This window comes from Pocillopora verrucosa, chromosome 6, assembly GCF_036669915.1.
Source record: "Pocillopora verrucosa isolate sample1 chromosome 6, ASM3666991v2, whole genome shotgun sequence".
In the NCBI taxonomy this organism is placed as follows: domain Eukaryota; kingdom Metazoa; phylum Cnidaria; class Anthozoa; order Scleractinia; family Pocilloporidae; genus Pocillopora; species Pocillopora verrucosa.
In genome coordinates this window covers 7997881-8015410 of record NC_089317.1, presented here as the reverse complement: position 1 = coordinate 8015410, position 17530 = coordinate 7997881, and the positions used below count along the sequence as shown (strand labels likewise).

At 38.1% G+C, this 17530-nt stretch overlaps 1 protein-coding gene across 1 annotated transcript; it reads left to right on the top strand.

Moving 5' to 3' along the window:
- The first annotated feature begins 5730 nt into the window (after window positions 1-5730).
- On the top strand, window positions 5731-14757 carry LOC131799014 (uncharacterized). Its single transcript, XM_066168870.1, has 9 exons — window positions 5731-6322; window positions 7126-7182; window positions 8330-8704; window positions 9087-9350; window positions 10732-10836; window positions 11692-11793; window positions 12185-12421; window positions 13730-13807; window positions 14564-14757. Exons 1-9 carry the CDS (start codon window positions 5731-5733, stop codon window positions 14755-14757), a joined length of 2004 nt encoding a protein of 667 aa, XP_066024967.1.
- The last annotated feature ends 2773 nt before the right edge of the window (window positions 14758-17530 follow it).

Genomic DNA, 17530 nt, shown 5'->3' with positions numbered 1-17530 from the left:
AGAGTGCCATGTAACAACGCCATTTTGAAGAAACTGGAAAAAAATCCGTAATAATCAAAGAACTTTACGATGTTTCATCGACTCTCTAAACTTCTTTCACAACAGTTAGACGAGTAATATCTTTGATGAGTATTATTATGTTCACATATAAACGAGCCGTGATATGTTTAAAGCAAAGAGATGCAAGAGTGTGTACTCCAACCAGAAATTACCAAGTGCTAGTTCATGGACATATCTGACCGAAAAAAAGAAAAGTGATATGCTTTATCATTACACTGACAAATCGGTGAAAGATCATTTGACAGATCTGGCAGCTTCAATTCTCGACAAAATTTTCAGGACACCAACGACAAAAAGGTTGAAAATAAACATATTTTGAAACCATGTAGGCATTTAGCATTTGGTTGTCGGTTTTCGCGAAAAATATTAACGGGTTTTCGGATTTGATATCCGATGCGGTTTTCGGTTTTTCCTCTTTGACCAATTTGGGTTCAGGTTTCTCTTCGATCTGAGCGGCAATTATGCGCCTCCACTGATCTCGAATAGCACCTTAACGCAAATGTTATCGAGACGAATGCATGACAAACCTGAAATAAAAATGAAATAACGCAGGGATCCCTAGGTAGCCTACGGGTAGCTGTACCTTCCCCCCCCCCCCAAGGTGGGGGGGGGGTGGGGGTAAAGGGGAGGTTACGGCTACACGTAGGGTACGGCTAAGCACTGAACATTGCCAGGGTTTCTTCATCAACGCCACCTCGAAGTTGGTGACCAAGTTACTGGTCACACGTGACTGATTGATTCAACATTCCAATAGAATCTCCAAACTTTCAGCAGTTCGGGCCATAACCATTTCTGGATATCGGTTTCGGGCTTTGTGATTGGGTGAGATCAAAACCAAAACAAAGCAAATTTGGCCGAGAGGTACTGGAAGCAAGAAGAACTTGGTTTTTTTTAGTGGCGGCCATGTTGTAATGCGGTAGTAAGCCGAAACAAAATTAGCTGATTAAGACTGGACGTAAGATACCATTCAAAGTATTCATTTATTTCAAATATTCAAAATGCATGTCCTCGACATTCTCGCATTCTGGAAGAGTACAGCGGTTTCTTTCCAGCACAAATTCTTTGTAACGCTGTAGTCCTTCCACCAAGAGCGTCGCAGGAATAAAAGCTCCTCCGCCAGCCTGTTTGTATCTGGAGAACTTCTGGGTAGAGCTTGGTCTCGATGTTTCTGTCGGTTCTCCGTTGATTTCCTTATTTCGGGTTACAAGAAAACCAATTAAATAAGGTTGAACCAAATAACGCGCACTGATGAAAACAAGGACAAGAGAGGTGTGAGATCGCGGAATCGGGATAACTTCATTTCTCTCCAGTATGAATCGAGGAAAGACAATATCTTGCTTCTATCCGATTTTTAAATAGGCATGTATCAATTTCAGTCCATCACGCCTTTACAAAAAAGTAACAGTACACCAAGAAAACAGTAACTTACCCTTCAATCCTGGTTATTTCGCCACATCGGAGCAAACCATGAAGCGGTATGTTTAGGAAGTGCTGAACCCTGCCGATCTGCTGCCCTTTGACATCTTCTGAAGTGTATGTCTTTCTCTGCGATTTGCTGAAAATCTGGACTTCTCGTAGAGCCTCTAGAATGCGTTCCATTTCTCGTAGAAGAAGACAAGCCAGTGCATGCAGTCATACGTGTTGTCGTCTTCACTTTGAAGAACATGCGGTGTTCCACGTGGAACTTTGATCTTGAAATGATGATACCTGGAAAATAAACGCCAATAAAGACATGAGTGGGATAAAATAAAAGCAAGTAGTCACATTCTATTTTAAGACGAATACACATGATCGAATTTAATGCAAGAGAATCATACAAGGTATTTTGCGCGCTATTGATCGATTCGCGGGAGAATCTAGGTCTCAGGGCACTACAAATTCGGTCCTATAGCTTTTAGTCAGCAATAATATATCCTTTACACTTACTCTTTGATTTGAACACTATGTATAGAAATTTTGTACTGGTCCATCATTGCAAAATGTGAAAGCACATGCGGTGTTTTTAAAAGAGTCTCGCAATTACAGTCAAGTCCCTCGTGGTTGTAGACGAAAATTTCACTCTCATCAGTTCGTGTAGTTAAACCACAACCTTTGTTTCCGGAATTCTGTCAATAGAGACACTTCGGCAAGGCTTTCTACGAATGTGATTTCTTTATTTCATCTTTATGCCGCTCTTATCGCACATTTCCCGGATACGATACCTGAAGATGTGAGAGCCCAGTGAACAAATACCTCTTTGTTTTTATGTTTTTAACAACCACTTTTATGTGTAAGATCCGTGATTTCCTGGAATTATTTTTTAGTGTACTTCCGCGAACTCTATATAGAAATCGCTTGCTCCCCGAGCAGATTGAGGGTGGATGAATCTCTCTGCTGTCAAGATCGACATTGATTCGAAATTTCATCTAGAGCTCCGATTTAAAAGATTCTTTGTTTGCAGCACTGACCCCGGTCCGCGGCAGATTTGTGCCACAAAGTCGAAAAAGTGTTTCGAGATATTGAATTTGTTCATTCATGTTATTGGCCTGATCTGAAATTCACAATGTAGACTGATATTATAAAGGTCCGATAACTAATTGTCCTTTTACTTTAAATTGCCCGGCCACAACGTCTGGTTAAAATTTATGGTTTACACGATACTCCGATGAATCAGAAGTTCAACTTCTACACACGGGTTTTGAAAGATTAAAGATTTACCTTCACTTCGCATAAATGATTAAGGAGATTTGAGAATAAAAAGGCCTGTCCCTTCGCACTTGAAAACGCACAAAGTTCGAAGAGCGATATTCTGAAAACCTCAACCACCTGCCAAGGGAAGAGTAATCTTTACTCTGACAGAATCCGTTTTGCTTTTAAAACATTGGTCAACAGGAACCACTATCCTTTGAGTTTGAAAATTGTCATTCGTAGATGTACTCAAAAACGTTTCGAGCGAGCAAGCCATTGCCTCGAATCCAGACAGGAATAAAAATACACCTGTCAAACTAAACAATGCCCATCATGGAAACACCAGCACTTGTAGATTTTCCACGTTTGCCGCGAATTTTAAACCTCTGGATGCACCAGTTAGCCCTATCGGCCATAACAAAAATGTCAGATATAGGAGCTCTTTCCGGAGCTCTTTCCGGAGCCGTATACAAGTTTGTAAATTTTCATCATTTGTTAGGGTTTATCAGTGATGTTCCTAAATATTGTCACAGACTTTATGTTGGATAACTCAATTTTATGTCTTCCTTGATGGTTAATATATTTTCGCTTTGAAAAGAATCTGTTCCGGCCTTTGAAAATATTTTAACAAGGTTTGCGATGTCTCAGATAAGATTTCGAAGTTTCACAAGAACTATTCCAATTTTGTTGCAGCTGAGTTATAGGTGATGGCAAAAGGCAAAACCTACATAGATGTAAGGTTTTTATGTTATCAAACAGTTTTCCTCGATGAGAGCTTTACTTTGGACAGAAATTTTGTAACAAGCTCTTGAAACAACCTCGGTCGAATCTTCGAGAGGCAAAATACCGCTATAAATAAATGTGTTCTTACAATTCGTACTGCTTCAGCTTCCAGACTTCCAAGTTAAGATAAATGTGAGTAAAGCAAAGAATCATTTGCATATTTCCAGATTATCAGATTTCCAAATTTCCAGACTTCCAAGTTAAGATAAATGAGAGTAAAGCAAAGAATCATTTGCATATTTCCAGATTATCAGATTTCCAAATTTCCAGACTTCCAAGTTAAGATAAATGAGAGTAAAACAAAGAATCATTTGCATATTTCCAGATTATCAGATTTCCAAATTTCCAGACTTCCAAGTTAAGATAAATGAGAGTAAAGCAAAGAATCATTTGCATATTTCCAGATTATCAGATTTCCAAATTTCCAGACTTCCAAGTTAAGATAAATGAGAGTAAAGCAAAGAATCATTTGCATATTTCCAGATTATCAGATTTCCAAATTTCCAGACTTCCAAGTTAAGATAAATGAGAGTAAAGCAAAGAATCATTTGCATATTTCCAGATTATCAGATTTCCAAATTTCCAGACTTCCAAGTTAAGATTAGTGCGAGTAAAACAAAGAAAGAAGAAGGAAGATTTGCGACAAGCCGATTTTGGGCCGTGTACCTGAAAGATTTCTTCTGTCGATCGGTAAGGACCAATTCAATAACTGGGGATTTTGTCTATTGAAAATTAGGCCCATTGTTTGTTTTTGTAGTGATTTAACAAATGTTTTCATCTTGAGTGCGCCAACGTACGTAAAATTCGCTTTAAAGGGTTGCTCGCAAATAAAGGCAGCTTCTTATCATCTATTTCCGTTCATGAAGAGTAAATCAACAAAGACGGCCATTTTTTCCGTCGTTTTAGCCGATTATTGATTCTTATATTTAACAAATAGAGAAGCCTTGACTGTGCTCTGTTTTGTTGTAAAGCATGCAGGAAGCGGCTAGAGAACGAAAGAAGTGTAAGGAGAACACGAGTCGTAGTCGAGTCTTTCTCCCTACTTCTTAAGTTCTTGAGCTGTGTTTGATTTTTATTACTGTGCACAGGAGCTCCCGTACTGACCTTATGTCATGGCATTTTCACAGAACTGTTTATTTTTAGACTATCTTTTCACGAGAAGTAGGCTTACTCGAGCTCACTTAAGTAATATGATCATGAAACGCGAAGAAAAAATGACGGCTTTATGCGCCTTTCTTTTGCTGTATTCCTGCCCTCCGTACAGGAATCTTGGCATTTTGTTTCAGGCTACGGCCAGATTGAGAGAGGAAACTCTATCTGGTGGACCCTTTTGACGGTTGAACGGTAAACGGTTTAACGGCTAAACCCAATTAATGACATCTTTCAAATACGAAAGAAAGGGCATTCAAAAGGCTGGAGAAGGGACATCCACAGTGTTCCCAAATCACATGATGGATCAGTTAAGCAGAAATCCATCAAAACTGCTGAGAAAAAGCGTCTTGAAATAAGCCCTAAGATTAACTTTGAAATTTATTTTGAAAAATGTCGAAGATGTAAGCTTGCAAAGTATCGGTATATCGATGGATTTTAGAAACAGCGTAAGTGAAAAATCGTAAAAAAAAGGGGAAATGAACGCATCTATCTCCTTGATTAGAAGCAAAGAAAGGTGAACAAGAGACTAATCACTCCCATAAAAACGCACTTCTACAGAATTGTGGCGCTTATTTAAAAACAATTGAAGGCCTTCGCGTTAAGGGGGGTGTTCAGAAGGTGATGGGGGTTCTTAATAGATATGGTTGTGACAAAGACGAAGACGACCGCCGCAAGTGATGGAAAATCACTGGATTGACGGCATTTGGTTCGTTTTAATAAACCACCTTAAAAGCAATAAGAAAACTGGTTGCTATTTTGAGGAGAAAATCGCAACTTGATCCTTACCGATCGTTTCTTTTCGCCGTAGTAATTTCTTTCCATCCTACCAACAACTTGGTTTGTTGTCGAATACCGTACTCTACCGTATCAGATTAAATTTTAGACGCCCCGTCGTGGCTAAATTCATTAAGGATTTTGTAAATATTGAATCAATTAGCATAACCACCATGCATAACCTTGGAAGCAACAAGAGAAGTCGATCGAGCTATGTTGACGAGCAAAACGCGACTTTGTCTTGATGATTACTGAATTTCTCTTAAGTAGTCTCGTTCCACCCTGCTTACAGATATGTCTGTTGTCGAATACCGAGGTCTTCTGTATCAGTTTTGCGAGGAAATAGATTGGCAAACTCAACGCAGGAAGTTGATATTTATCCTCAGAGCTTTCCTTCCTGATGATTTGGAAGGAGGTGTCTCAAACATTGAGTCGTTACTTACTATACTGGAGGAGAAGAATATTATTGGAATCGATCGTCTAAATGTAATGAAAGAACTACTCAAGGAGATAGGAAAGCGGGATCTTCTTCGCAGAGTAGAGCGATTTGAAATTAAGAGAAAGGACTACAAACAGTTACTGGAGAAGATAAGTCGCGCACTCGACGAGCCCAATGAACTGCAACGATTCATTTCAATCTGCAGAAGACAAAATCTGATAGCTCGAGAAAGCGAAGATATCGTAGATGTCAATGCATTGTTCACAGTTCTAGAACAACAGAACAATTTGGGAATAGAAGACCTCAATCTCCTGAAAACCTTAACAAACGAGATGGAAAAACCAGATTTGTGCCGACTTCTAGAGGAGTTTGAGAAGAAGAGAAAACAGGAAAGAGATGCCGAGCGGGAAAGGGAAGAGAGGGAAGACAACATACGAAGAGCGCGAGGTAAGGAACAATTTCTAACCGAATTCTTCCTTTTTAAGTTGACAGAGTGCCAAAATTTGCAAAATACATCTATGTAGTTTATTGTGATTTTATTGATGAGGGTACAGCTGTTTATTTGCACCTTCTTGAAGGCATCGATAGAGTGCTGGTAAGAAATGTTGAGACACTATGGCGGGCGTATAAACAATAACTTCGTTCCCAGGGCCTCCTCTGTGTTATTTTCAAAACTTAGGGTTTAAAGGAGAAGTTTGCTTCACATAGTACGTGGTGTTTACATCCTCCCTGCAATTTGTTAGTTACCGCGGGATGAGACTCCAACGAATCAATAAGTGCTTGAAATTTGTCTTCAGTTACATTAAAAAGTCGTCTGTGAACGCTTCTATTTTCAAAACACCTTAGCAACCTGGTCATCCACGACGCAACGTGCTATTTATTAACAGCTACTTTAAAGTTATCGAAAAACTACCTTTTAGTTCCTTTCATTTCTTGAAACAGATCTCTAAGAGATGCAATATGTGAGGTTTAAAATCTAGAGCTTATCACGTTTGCAGTTAATTTCTTAAGTTGTGGGCCAAATGTTTGATTCGGTGGTGACACCTTGGTTGGAAATTAGATACTAGTTACCCTCAGGGGTTGAAGGTTAATATACCAGTGATAAAATGGCCCTGCTAACCGTAAATCTAAGCCAGGCAATGAAAAGTCTGCGAAGAGAAGTATTTCACAGATCAATGTTCAATATTTCTCTACCTGATCAAACTATTATATATTTATTAATCCAAAGATTGATTTATTTCACATTCCAGCTCAGGCCGCGTCTGTTCTTTCTGGTGGAATAAACATTGGCGGAAGATTAATGGGAGGTAAGGCAGTGTTAATTAATCTTGCTGAGAATTAGAGCCAAATTATGTGGAACCTAAGACCTGGAACAGTAAAACCTGCTGACACAGTGCTTTTAAGAGGCTCACGTTAAGACTAGCGCTTAAGACTAGCGCTTCTTTGAAAAGAGAAACAAAACTCTTGACCAAGTGAAACCATCGATAAAAGCTTCATCGTTTTGCGGCGTTGTGCTGCGCGCTATTATCAACTGTTCCAAAGTACAGTATAAAGAATTCAGCATTTCCAGGTATCTTGTCTGGGGTAAATAACAATAGTGAATTGTTGCTTTTTTTCCTCTCGTCCTCTTGCCGAGTATAGTTCGTGAATGTTGTTAACAACAAAGCATCCTTATCGTGTTAATAAATTTATAATCAACCGGTTCGCTGATGAAAAAAATATACTGAGAGACCAAGCATAGTGAAGGGCATTTTCTCCCTTGGGTGAACAGCACTCTCATGAGCAACTTTCCCAACCCCTCTCCCCAAGTGCCGCTAATTTGACACGCCGAAAATTTTGCGACGATTTGAAATTCATCTTCGTCGAGTCTCGGCACAATTTCCTTAGCGCAACAAACAACAAAAGGCTTTTGTTTGAACTTGTGAAGTCGAATTTAACCCACAACAATGGCCCATTTCTTGATACGTAGAGTCTTTGAGTTGATTGCATACTCAAAACTAATATTGTCACCCTTACTCGAAAGCAACGATGAGAACCAACAAAAAAAAATTTGCTTCATATCTACTGAATAAATATAAAAATTGTTGAATCTGAAATATATTTGTTTAAGTGCTGTCCTTGGAAAACTCTTTTGCATTTTCTTTTCTGTGATCGGAAAAGAATACCTTATGTTTATAGTCCATCCACGTCTCTTTATCCATAAGTTTCCTTGTCGTCTCTCTCAGTAACGAATACCTTTCTGAAATAGCAATTCACTCAAATGTAGTCTTTGTTAGACTCTCAGTTGATGGAGATAAGCAAAGAAGCGGGAAAGCGAATTACGATAGGAGTCTGTGAAGGACTGCTCTCCTTAGCCAACTCTCCCTCAACGTTTGTTACCTTGCTTAGCTCCGCTTTTTCGGTCGACTCCACAAATGGCTAATGTAAACCCTATGATTTCTACACTTTTTGTAGTTGTCACACCTCACTGTACTTTTCGCAATGCTGCTGGAGGTGCTGTGGTCGTCACTACGTGGATGGTCCTTCGCAGAAGTCCCGGTATGGAAGAATTTGTCAATGCTTTCAAAGAAGCTGTTCTTCCACTTGGAAACTGCTTGCGTGCAATAAGTGAAGGATCGATCCGATTTACACTTCAAGCAGAAAATATATCCGCTCTCGAGGCACTGTGGCAAAGATACCAGACCGAAACTCTACAGAAAGAAATGCAGGAGTTTCTTGTTACTGAGGAAATAAAGCAGCTGGCAGGTGGTGAGGTGACGTTGACTGTGCACATCGACGAGGAAGAATACAGAAATGCCATATGTGATTTTATAAGATTAGGAACAGAAGGTATATGGACTTAAAAAGTTTTACAATTATAATTTCTCACGTGAAATAAATCAGAGAGTTATTTCGCTTGTTGTATTTAAGGGAGAAAGTTGCTCCAGAAACCATGTTTCTTTTATTGTTATAGGGACTTTCGAAATTAAAACTCTTGCTAAGGTTCTGAGATTTCACAGAGCAATCAATTGCAATTTGAAGTCAATTTGAAGCACCGATCTCAGTGTAGAGTGCGCTGAAATGAAAAACAAAGCACCATCATTTTCTCAATGGGTTAACTCATTCATAGGCGAAATGAACGTCCACTTAAGAATTCCACTAGTTGCTCTTTGCCTAAATGCTATTGGGGGGCAACAGCTCAATGAGTCATTTCCTTAAAACACACTTTCAGAGAGGAGCGGCAGAGAACAAAGAGGATTAAAAGATCGAGCAAGTTCGGAATCAGACCTCTCGAGAATGGGAGGACTGGTTTCAGAGGATGGAAAGGATTTTCCTCAAGTTAAGAAGTTAATGTCATTTGCGGCAAAATACCGAGTTGAAGAATTCTTGGGAAATCATCAAGAGACTCACAGCACAATTACGCGCACATTTGATAGTGGAGTAGGTACTTGGAGTCCTGCTCCCACTGAATGCGGATCCGAAGAAGGCGCTGAAGGTAATATTAGATCTCGTATGCATGGGTGTGTGGCAGAAACTACGTAAAACGTTTTTCTTTTTCTTTGTTTTTACGTTTAAAAGCTGGTGTCGCTGATACGGCTGGTACATGAGACACTAGATATATATTCATCGAAAGAGGCGCTTCCCCTCCATGAATATGTTCCTGATTGTTGATTTGGTTGATTTGCCATTTTACATGCGTTCCTTTATATGAGACTTCCCTCAATTTCACAATTTACTCAACAACACTCTCTCAACCTCGAGAGATATATCATCGGGCGACATATCCGGGCAACGCTCATTTACAAGTCATTTCCCTGGAAATGTGACATTTTTACACGACTTTTGACGTTATCACTCTTCACATACGATTTAGGAGAACTTTAATTCCAGCGAGGTTTATTTGACGTTATGACATATTTCTTATCAAGGAATGGAATCTTAACATGAATTAAGGTTTCTTAAAGTACGTACGGTAGGAAACTTCCATCTTTTTTATACCCTTGAAGGTACAAGAGAGCTATTCTTTTACCAACGAGCCTGTTGACGGCTGTCTCTGATGTGAACTTCGGTCTCGATTTATAAAAGTTACCTATTGAACGTTACTTTCGAGGGGGCCAACTGACAGGAATTCTTGCACTCGTTTCCCAGATATGTTAGACAACCTCTTGGCAGTGGGAAAAAATTCGGTCTTTGTAAATACACGTTGTTTTAGGGAGAAATATCTTATTCACTTGATTGGAAACCGCTCTAGAATAAATACCGCTTCTAATCAGAAAATGTAAAGTTTTTTCGATGATTATTTGAAAAATATCTTTAGGGAAGTAATCCTCCTTAAAGTTTCGAAAACTCCAGTAAAACGTTTTCATGTTGTGAATGACAAGTTGATTCGATCGAAAGAAGCTTGCAAAAATTGGCGCAAAATTCTTTTTTATAATACAAATTTAGGAAATTCTCCAATATCGACAGGTTTAGAGTTTGTGTTAACGCTTTAATATGCATTCCTCCCTAGATTATCTACGTAACTCACCACTTTTTCAGCCTGGCCTGAGTGCCTAGTATTATAATCCCCTCTTTGTCTGACTCAAATAAATACACTTACAATCACTTAAATCAAGGTACATGTAACATCAAAATAATCGCTTAATTATCAGTGATCGTAAGTTTAACCATAATAACCAGGTAATTAAGCATTATGGGCATTGAATAAACTAATAAAGGAGTCAGCGTTGAGGAGTGAATTTCACACTTGGGACCAATAAATCCCGCTGGCACAGCCAAATATTAACTCCCCCTAAAGTGCTCCTCGGGACCCCTTGTCATATATTCACACTCTGTCTTCAAACAGCGTCATTAAGTGGGAATATTTTGATCCACAGGGAGCAGAAAAGAAAAGTTTGACCACGTCGAAGAATGGATAACAGATGCCGTTGGAAATTTGGACAGCATTTTGTCAGAACTTAAAATAACAACTCAATCTGAAGGTCTTTTACACGTTTTTGACTATTTGATTAAGTAATATAGGTGACCGGACTTCATTTCGTCGAATTCGGTCTTCGATCATAATCGTGATTACAAAATCGGACGACTGCAAGGCGGGAGTAAGATTTGTAAATCACGAGTGTGATTACCGACCGAACTGGACGAAACGAAGTCCTGTCACCAATTAATCACGACCGTTGCAATTTCCAAAAAAAAAAACATCTATTTCAGAAAACATTTTTAAAAGACATTGTCTTAAGTAAAAAATTCCTGCGCTTTTAGAAATTGCCAAGTTTTGTAGGGTACGTGGCTGTTGCTGAGGCTATTGTAATCAATTCTGTAACTGATGGATCAACCTGAGTGGACTTAATATGATTTGCTGCTTGTCCTATTCGATGACTGGTGTCCGATTTCAGCCAGCTGTCCGATTACACAATCCAATTACAGCCATACGGAATAAGTAGTGAAAGATAAAGCAGTTAATGCACCGACCGCATTCGAGGAAATTGTAATGGTTAGGATTAAAAATATGATTAAGTAATACTGCTATTTCGTAAAGTTGGTATTGGAATAATGTATCATGATTACAATCGGTTTGGACAAAACGAAAGACCAAATATTTAGATGAACACTCGAACCAACACCTTTGCGAGCTGATACAAATTGGTGTGTAATTGGGTAGTTTCAGTCGCAATTTTGTTTTACTATCTGATAGCTGATGGACCTGATGGTTACAAAGGGGTTCGAGAACAAAGTATCAGTCTCAAATGTCACTTGGAACGCAATGAGGTATGTTAATAAACCTGCAGATAAGATTTCTTTTTTCAAATGGAATTTTAACAATATTTTATCCATAGCTGTCTTGAGAGTCAGTGTCAAAAAAGCAAAGCAAGAATTGGAAAAAAGCAGAGAAAAGATTCATAACTGGAGAGAATCAGGAAATGAGATTCCTGTTGCAGGTCAGTTCTATAGAAAAATAATAAACACTTGTAGTGTTCTTTATTGGGATAAATTTTATGGCTGGAAAATAAATAAATCAATCATAAATTTGATTGGGCGATTTACCAGAGCATTTCGCTGAGCCGAAACTTTTTCAAAATTTGTAACTTCTCACAAAGCTAATTTGCCGTGTCCTCTTTTAATCGTCGTTCAGTCACTCTCTTGTGCCTCCGATTGATTTAAACTTGAAAATGGCTTTAAGGTATGGCAAACACCATTGGAAACCTCATAATAAGCGCTGGCGTGTTCATGACACCTCTTTCTCTGCAAATTAGACTCTAGTCAAACGATAACTTTACTCTCCTCAAAAGTACAGTAGGTTAAATTTTTTTCACTCATTCTCTTTTCTAGACAATCAAATAGCATCACTTTTCGGTGAGGTTAAAGAATACTTTTTTTCACCGGAACTCAGTGCCGAAGGTGTTTTACAAAAAGTGGAAACCATTCTTCAGATAAATCAAGATATGTTTGAACACCCAAACGAAGAGGGTAAGAAGTTGATCCGTCTCCTGGCAAGAACAGCAAAATATTTTAACAGGATTGATGTGTTCGATCATTTAAGAAAAAATGCACCACCAGGAACAACAGGTTAGTCTCAATTTGGCAAAAAAGTTATTTCTTCTTTGTTTTCCATAAACTAGCAGCCTTCAAATATGATTATTTGGTGATGATAAATTCATAGTGCTTTGTAGATCAGTAATTTTGGGGAACATTAATCACAAGACGAGTAAGAGCACAAGGAGTCACCCACTCGCTGTAATCATGGTATGCTCTTCACTAAATTTCTTCAAAATTTTCGATCAAAGAATAGAAATAACCATTAACTGGACCTTTTGTGATACCCATCATAATGAAAATCAGTGTTACTTCTTGGTACATTGCGCAACCTCACCTTGCGTATTTTAAAACGTGATTAGACGTTCACACTAAGACATAGAAAAATTTTCAATAGATCCGAGGAGCTGGCCAGAAAAGTCTGTTATTTACCCACAAACGAGTACGGTGGCCTCTAATTTTTTGTTTTAAGGTTTGAGTTGAGCAAGAGAACCTAGTTTTCAAAGTCTAAAGGAGAGTTAGGCTTTTAATACGTAAACTTTCTTTATCCGCCATTAAAAAGCATATATGAAGTTAAGAAATCTACTTCGTTATGAAAATTCATAAAGGGTAACCGTTTCACTGACAAGAACTGAATACACTATAAACTTTTTTTTATGAAATCAATATTTTAATCAATTTGTTTATTTGGTTTATGTACCTTGAAAGATAATTCATTACAAAGGAGCAATTCCTAAATAACACCGTCCACAAATAAAACAATGTCATCGAACCTCAAAAGCTCTTTATGGCTGAAAACAACAACCAACATTACTCCTTAAGTTACTTATCGTGGAACGTTTTGGTGACTTAAGGATAACTCTTCATCAAGACTTAAAACTCGACTAAGAACACCGCCATGCTAAAGTCCCAAACACCTTGCCCCATCTCCCAGCGAATTATCTGAGCAAGTTAAGTTGAAGTTAAAATCAATTCTTGCATGACTCAAAGAATAACTTTTCTTGCAATGGCTAACGCAGCGGCAATTCGTAACCGCGCTTTAAGATTTGCTTTTGCGGCCAGGTTACTGAATTGTTTTTTCAAAATGTCGGCGTCCTTAGTTTGATTCTAAGCACGTGGTTAGAATGCTTTTTGAAATCTCACAGGAATTCCAAGATAAAAAATGAGATGCTCGTCTGCGAGCAGAATAAAAAAAAAGGAAACTGAGACACTGTCGAAAGTCTTAATTATTGTTGATTGGTTCAATTCTCTAACATTCACAGCGGATTCCAGATCCCGCATGCTAATTTGTTGAAACTTTACATTAGTATAGACACTCATGATCGCGCCTTGCTTTTTTAGGTCCTCGATTACCTGACGATTTGCCTGTTAACCGTATCCCTTTGCAAACAACCAGAGAACTAACATCAAAATTGTCAGGTAAATGGTGATATGTATGCAGAATCTGTCTATCTAATATATTTCTTTGAAATTTCGTTAATATTTCAAGTTGCGTTTCATTTTTCTGAGTAAGTGGTGACGAGCAATCGAACATTCTCGGGCGAGTGTTTGCAGTCTTTTTTCCGTGTCCTTAGCATTTAAGGAGAGTTTGAAGAAATACTGCTCTTTGGTGCTAAAAAAAGATGTATAAGGACATGTTGATCTATTCAAAGAGAATTAGCTTAAGATGAAGAGATTGTAATTAGTTTATACCCTCTTGCTTAAGAAAGCAAAAAAATAAAACTTGACTCATAAGCAACGATCAAAACTTTTGAGGATGGCTGCAAGCCCGTGATCTAGACGTAACTGCTTCAATCAGGGAAAGACAGCAAAAATTTCACATAAAGTTAAGACAAAGCAGACGTAAAATTTAAAAGTTAACAGACACTATGACGCGATCAAACTCAAAACAGCTTACCACACGCCGTAGTTATATACATGAAAATTGTACTTTTAGCTGCATTAAAATTTTACATCTAAATTTTGCGTATCCCCATTGGCACTTTATATCCTACAATGTGTACTCTTGTAAGGTTGAGCTAGTGCATAAGCAAGTATCGTGATATTTTCATGCGAGGCCAATTTCGCTTTGATGTGTAATTACTTAAATTTTTGTTTTGTTTCCTTTTGTTTTGTTTTTCAATGTTGATATTGTTGTTGTTGTTCTCTTTATGTTTATTTGTTTTTGTTACTTAGGTTCGGATGTGTGGATGATGATTGCTGAGCAATTGGGTTTGACCCCAGGAGAAATTCGTTTTCTTAATGGACGTACTAAGAACCCTGCTGACGCTGCCCTGGCTTACGTCAGCCAGAAGCTCATCATAAGTGTAGGATTACTTTACGACTTGTTAAATGAAAATAGGCTGCCTATGCTAGCCGATTTTCTGTAAGTTGCCTAAGCTATCGCAAAAGGATATCTCTTGTAACGATAGGATTTGTAGTTCGTTGGTTTATTTTGCTGTCGCTGATAAAAGTGAAAAAGTCAACATAGAAATGTGAAGGTATTTTAATCTAACTTCTGTAAATCGTTCATTTAACATAACCTGTTGTCATTTAGCCAGCCTTAATCAGAGTTTGTAACATCATAACTGTAGTTAGCGTTGGACTCTAAATGCCACCTGTCTTAGCTTAGCCTTTGTTTACCTGTTATCTGCCTGCACTGTTCTTGTAGATTGATTCATCTTGTTTAAGCGAAATTTATTTCTTTATGTGCAGTTCAAATTTATGATATTCATTAAAATCACTCTCATTCAGTCTTCACTTCAAGGGTTTATTACGAGTCAACAAAGCTGCCAATTGGCTTATTAGCTCAGTTGCTAAATAATTTTCACTGATATCGCAAAGGTCATGGGTTCAAAGCTTAACTTTTTATCACCTTTCCTGAGGGTTTTTTTTTCAGTACAGCTCAAGTAGTTAAGAGTCTGTCCAACAAAGGACTGGGCAGGCGTGACACATGCCATCTCATCGATTTCTGTGAAACTTTCCCATTTCATTAAGTTCATTAAGTTATTCAATAATCTTGAGTAGTTTGGGCTTCTGGCTAATCCCTGGGGTAAAAGGCTAAAATTAGCTCAAAAAATGCACTTCCGACAAATATCTCTCACTCTAACAAAATGTGATAGATCTTAATCCTATTTTGCCCAATAGTTGTTTGAACCTTAAGGAAACGAGTCTCCAAAGTTGAAGCAATTTGGTTTTTATTTTTGCTGATTTAGATCAGTTAATGATTGACCATGTCACGCAACTACTCGAAATAAGAAAAAAAAATTGGTATTTTTAATTCCAAATATCTCCAATGGGCAACATTGGAAGTCGACAAACATATGATCACAGGAACTGCCTATCATAGCACTATGTGGGCAAAGACAAATTTGGCTTCTGCAAAAGATGCTTGATTATACCCCTCTGAGGTACTTGACCATTGAAGTTAATTTTCCCAATTTTGGTCATAAACTTGACTTTATTGGTTGTTTTTGTACCTTTTTTGTCTCGAATTAACAGATTTATAGCTGCAGATCTAGCTGAGATGTTATTTATCATTATCAATTTCATGATATTGCACGATTTACTTATGAAATCGTCACGTAGGTCACTGATTTCAGCTACGTGAGCGAACAATTATGAAAAAAGTAAATCCGGTATGTTTGACAACGTTGCATCACTTTAAACACCTATTAAGTTTATATTAATGTTTTAAAAAAAGGCCAGGAAAATACTCAATTAAAAATGTAAAAAAATAGAAGGGTTCACTAAAATAAAGTTGTATATAGCAAGTATATGAAATTCATATACTTGCATTGTGGTGAAGAAACGAATTTAAGAGATCCTCGCAGCTAAGAACACTACTGAAACGAGTAGTTGAAAATAGGACCGGAAAAAAATTGAGACCAGTGCGGGATTTGAACCCATGACCTCTGCGATACTGGTGCAGCGCTTTACCAACTGAGCTAACAAGCCAACTGGGAACTGTGAATGTGTTGGGTCCACATAAACCATCCAAGTGATGAATAAATCATTATTCATCTCTTGGATGGTTTATTAGGAACATTTACTTGCAATAGCGATTAGCGCCGAAGCGTACTTGTCAGGGCGAAATTAAGAAACATAGGCTTCGCAAGTTATTGTTTGTGCTAATGTTTCATTTTATCATGTTTTAAAACCTAGCTTAAGAATGCTACTGCCTGAAATTGTTATTTGCGCCCAAATTCTGGCAGACTATTACATGCTAAAATTTTAGCGAGCATGTCATATATATATATATATATATATTTTTTTTTTTTTTTGCCCCCGCAGTTGAAGCATTACGATTTTAAGAACACACCCATTTATGGGCATTTAGCCTCTCGAAGATTCAACCGTGGATACTTCAAGTAAAACGAGGATACATCAAGTAAAGCTCTCATCGAGGGAAACCGTTTAACAACATAAAAACCTTACATCTGTTTAGGTTTTGCCAGTTGTCACTACCTACAACTCAGGCAGGTAGTTGGGGTTTTTAGAAAATCGCTCTTCGAGTTCTTTTGCATTTTCATGTGCTAAGGGCAGGACTTCTACTTTTCAAAATCTCCCTTATCCAAGTTGTGCAAATTGAAGATAAATCTTTAATCCTCCAAAATCCGTGTGTAGAAGGTGAACCTTGGCCATCTGAAACTCAGACAAGAGGGTTCTATGAAGCCCGGCAGGCCAATGTTGGCCCATAAGTTCTCTAATTTTGAGCGAGATCGCTCTCAAATTTGCCGCCTCACCAGTTTTGAATAGTTTGTGATGTCGACACAATCAGACCGATGACACATTCGACTATAGCGGAGCCAACTAAACTTTAAGCTAAAAAATTAAACTAGCATCTTTGAAACACCGGATCTGCCATGTTTATCATAAAAGAGTTGAGGCGATTACTCTTTCGATTATTAGATTTCCAACTAGGAACGCAACCAAATTCATTGAAGCAAAAAGAAAAAGTTTACCTGATTTTTTCGGCGGTGAAATTTAACATGTTTGACCTACGACATAATGAGTGCGATTATTCTGAAACTTGTCTCCACAAAGGTTTTTCTCAACATATACCCGCCCATGTGAGCAAGGAGAGCTATTATTGGTATGATAAACCATTTTGAAAGCCTAATTTGGCGACAGACTTTTTCGCTGACGTGTGGCCCTCGTACA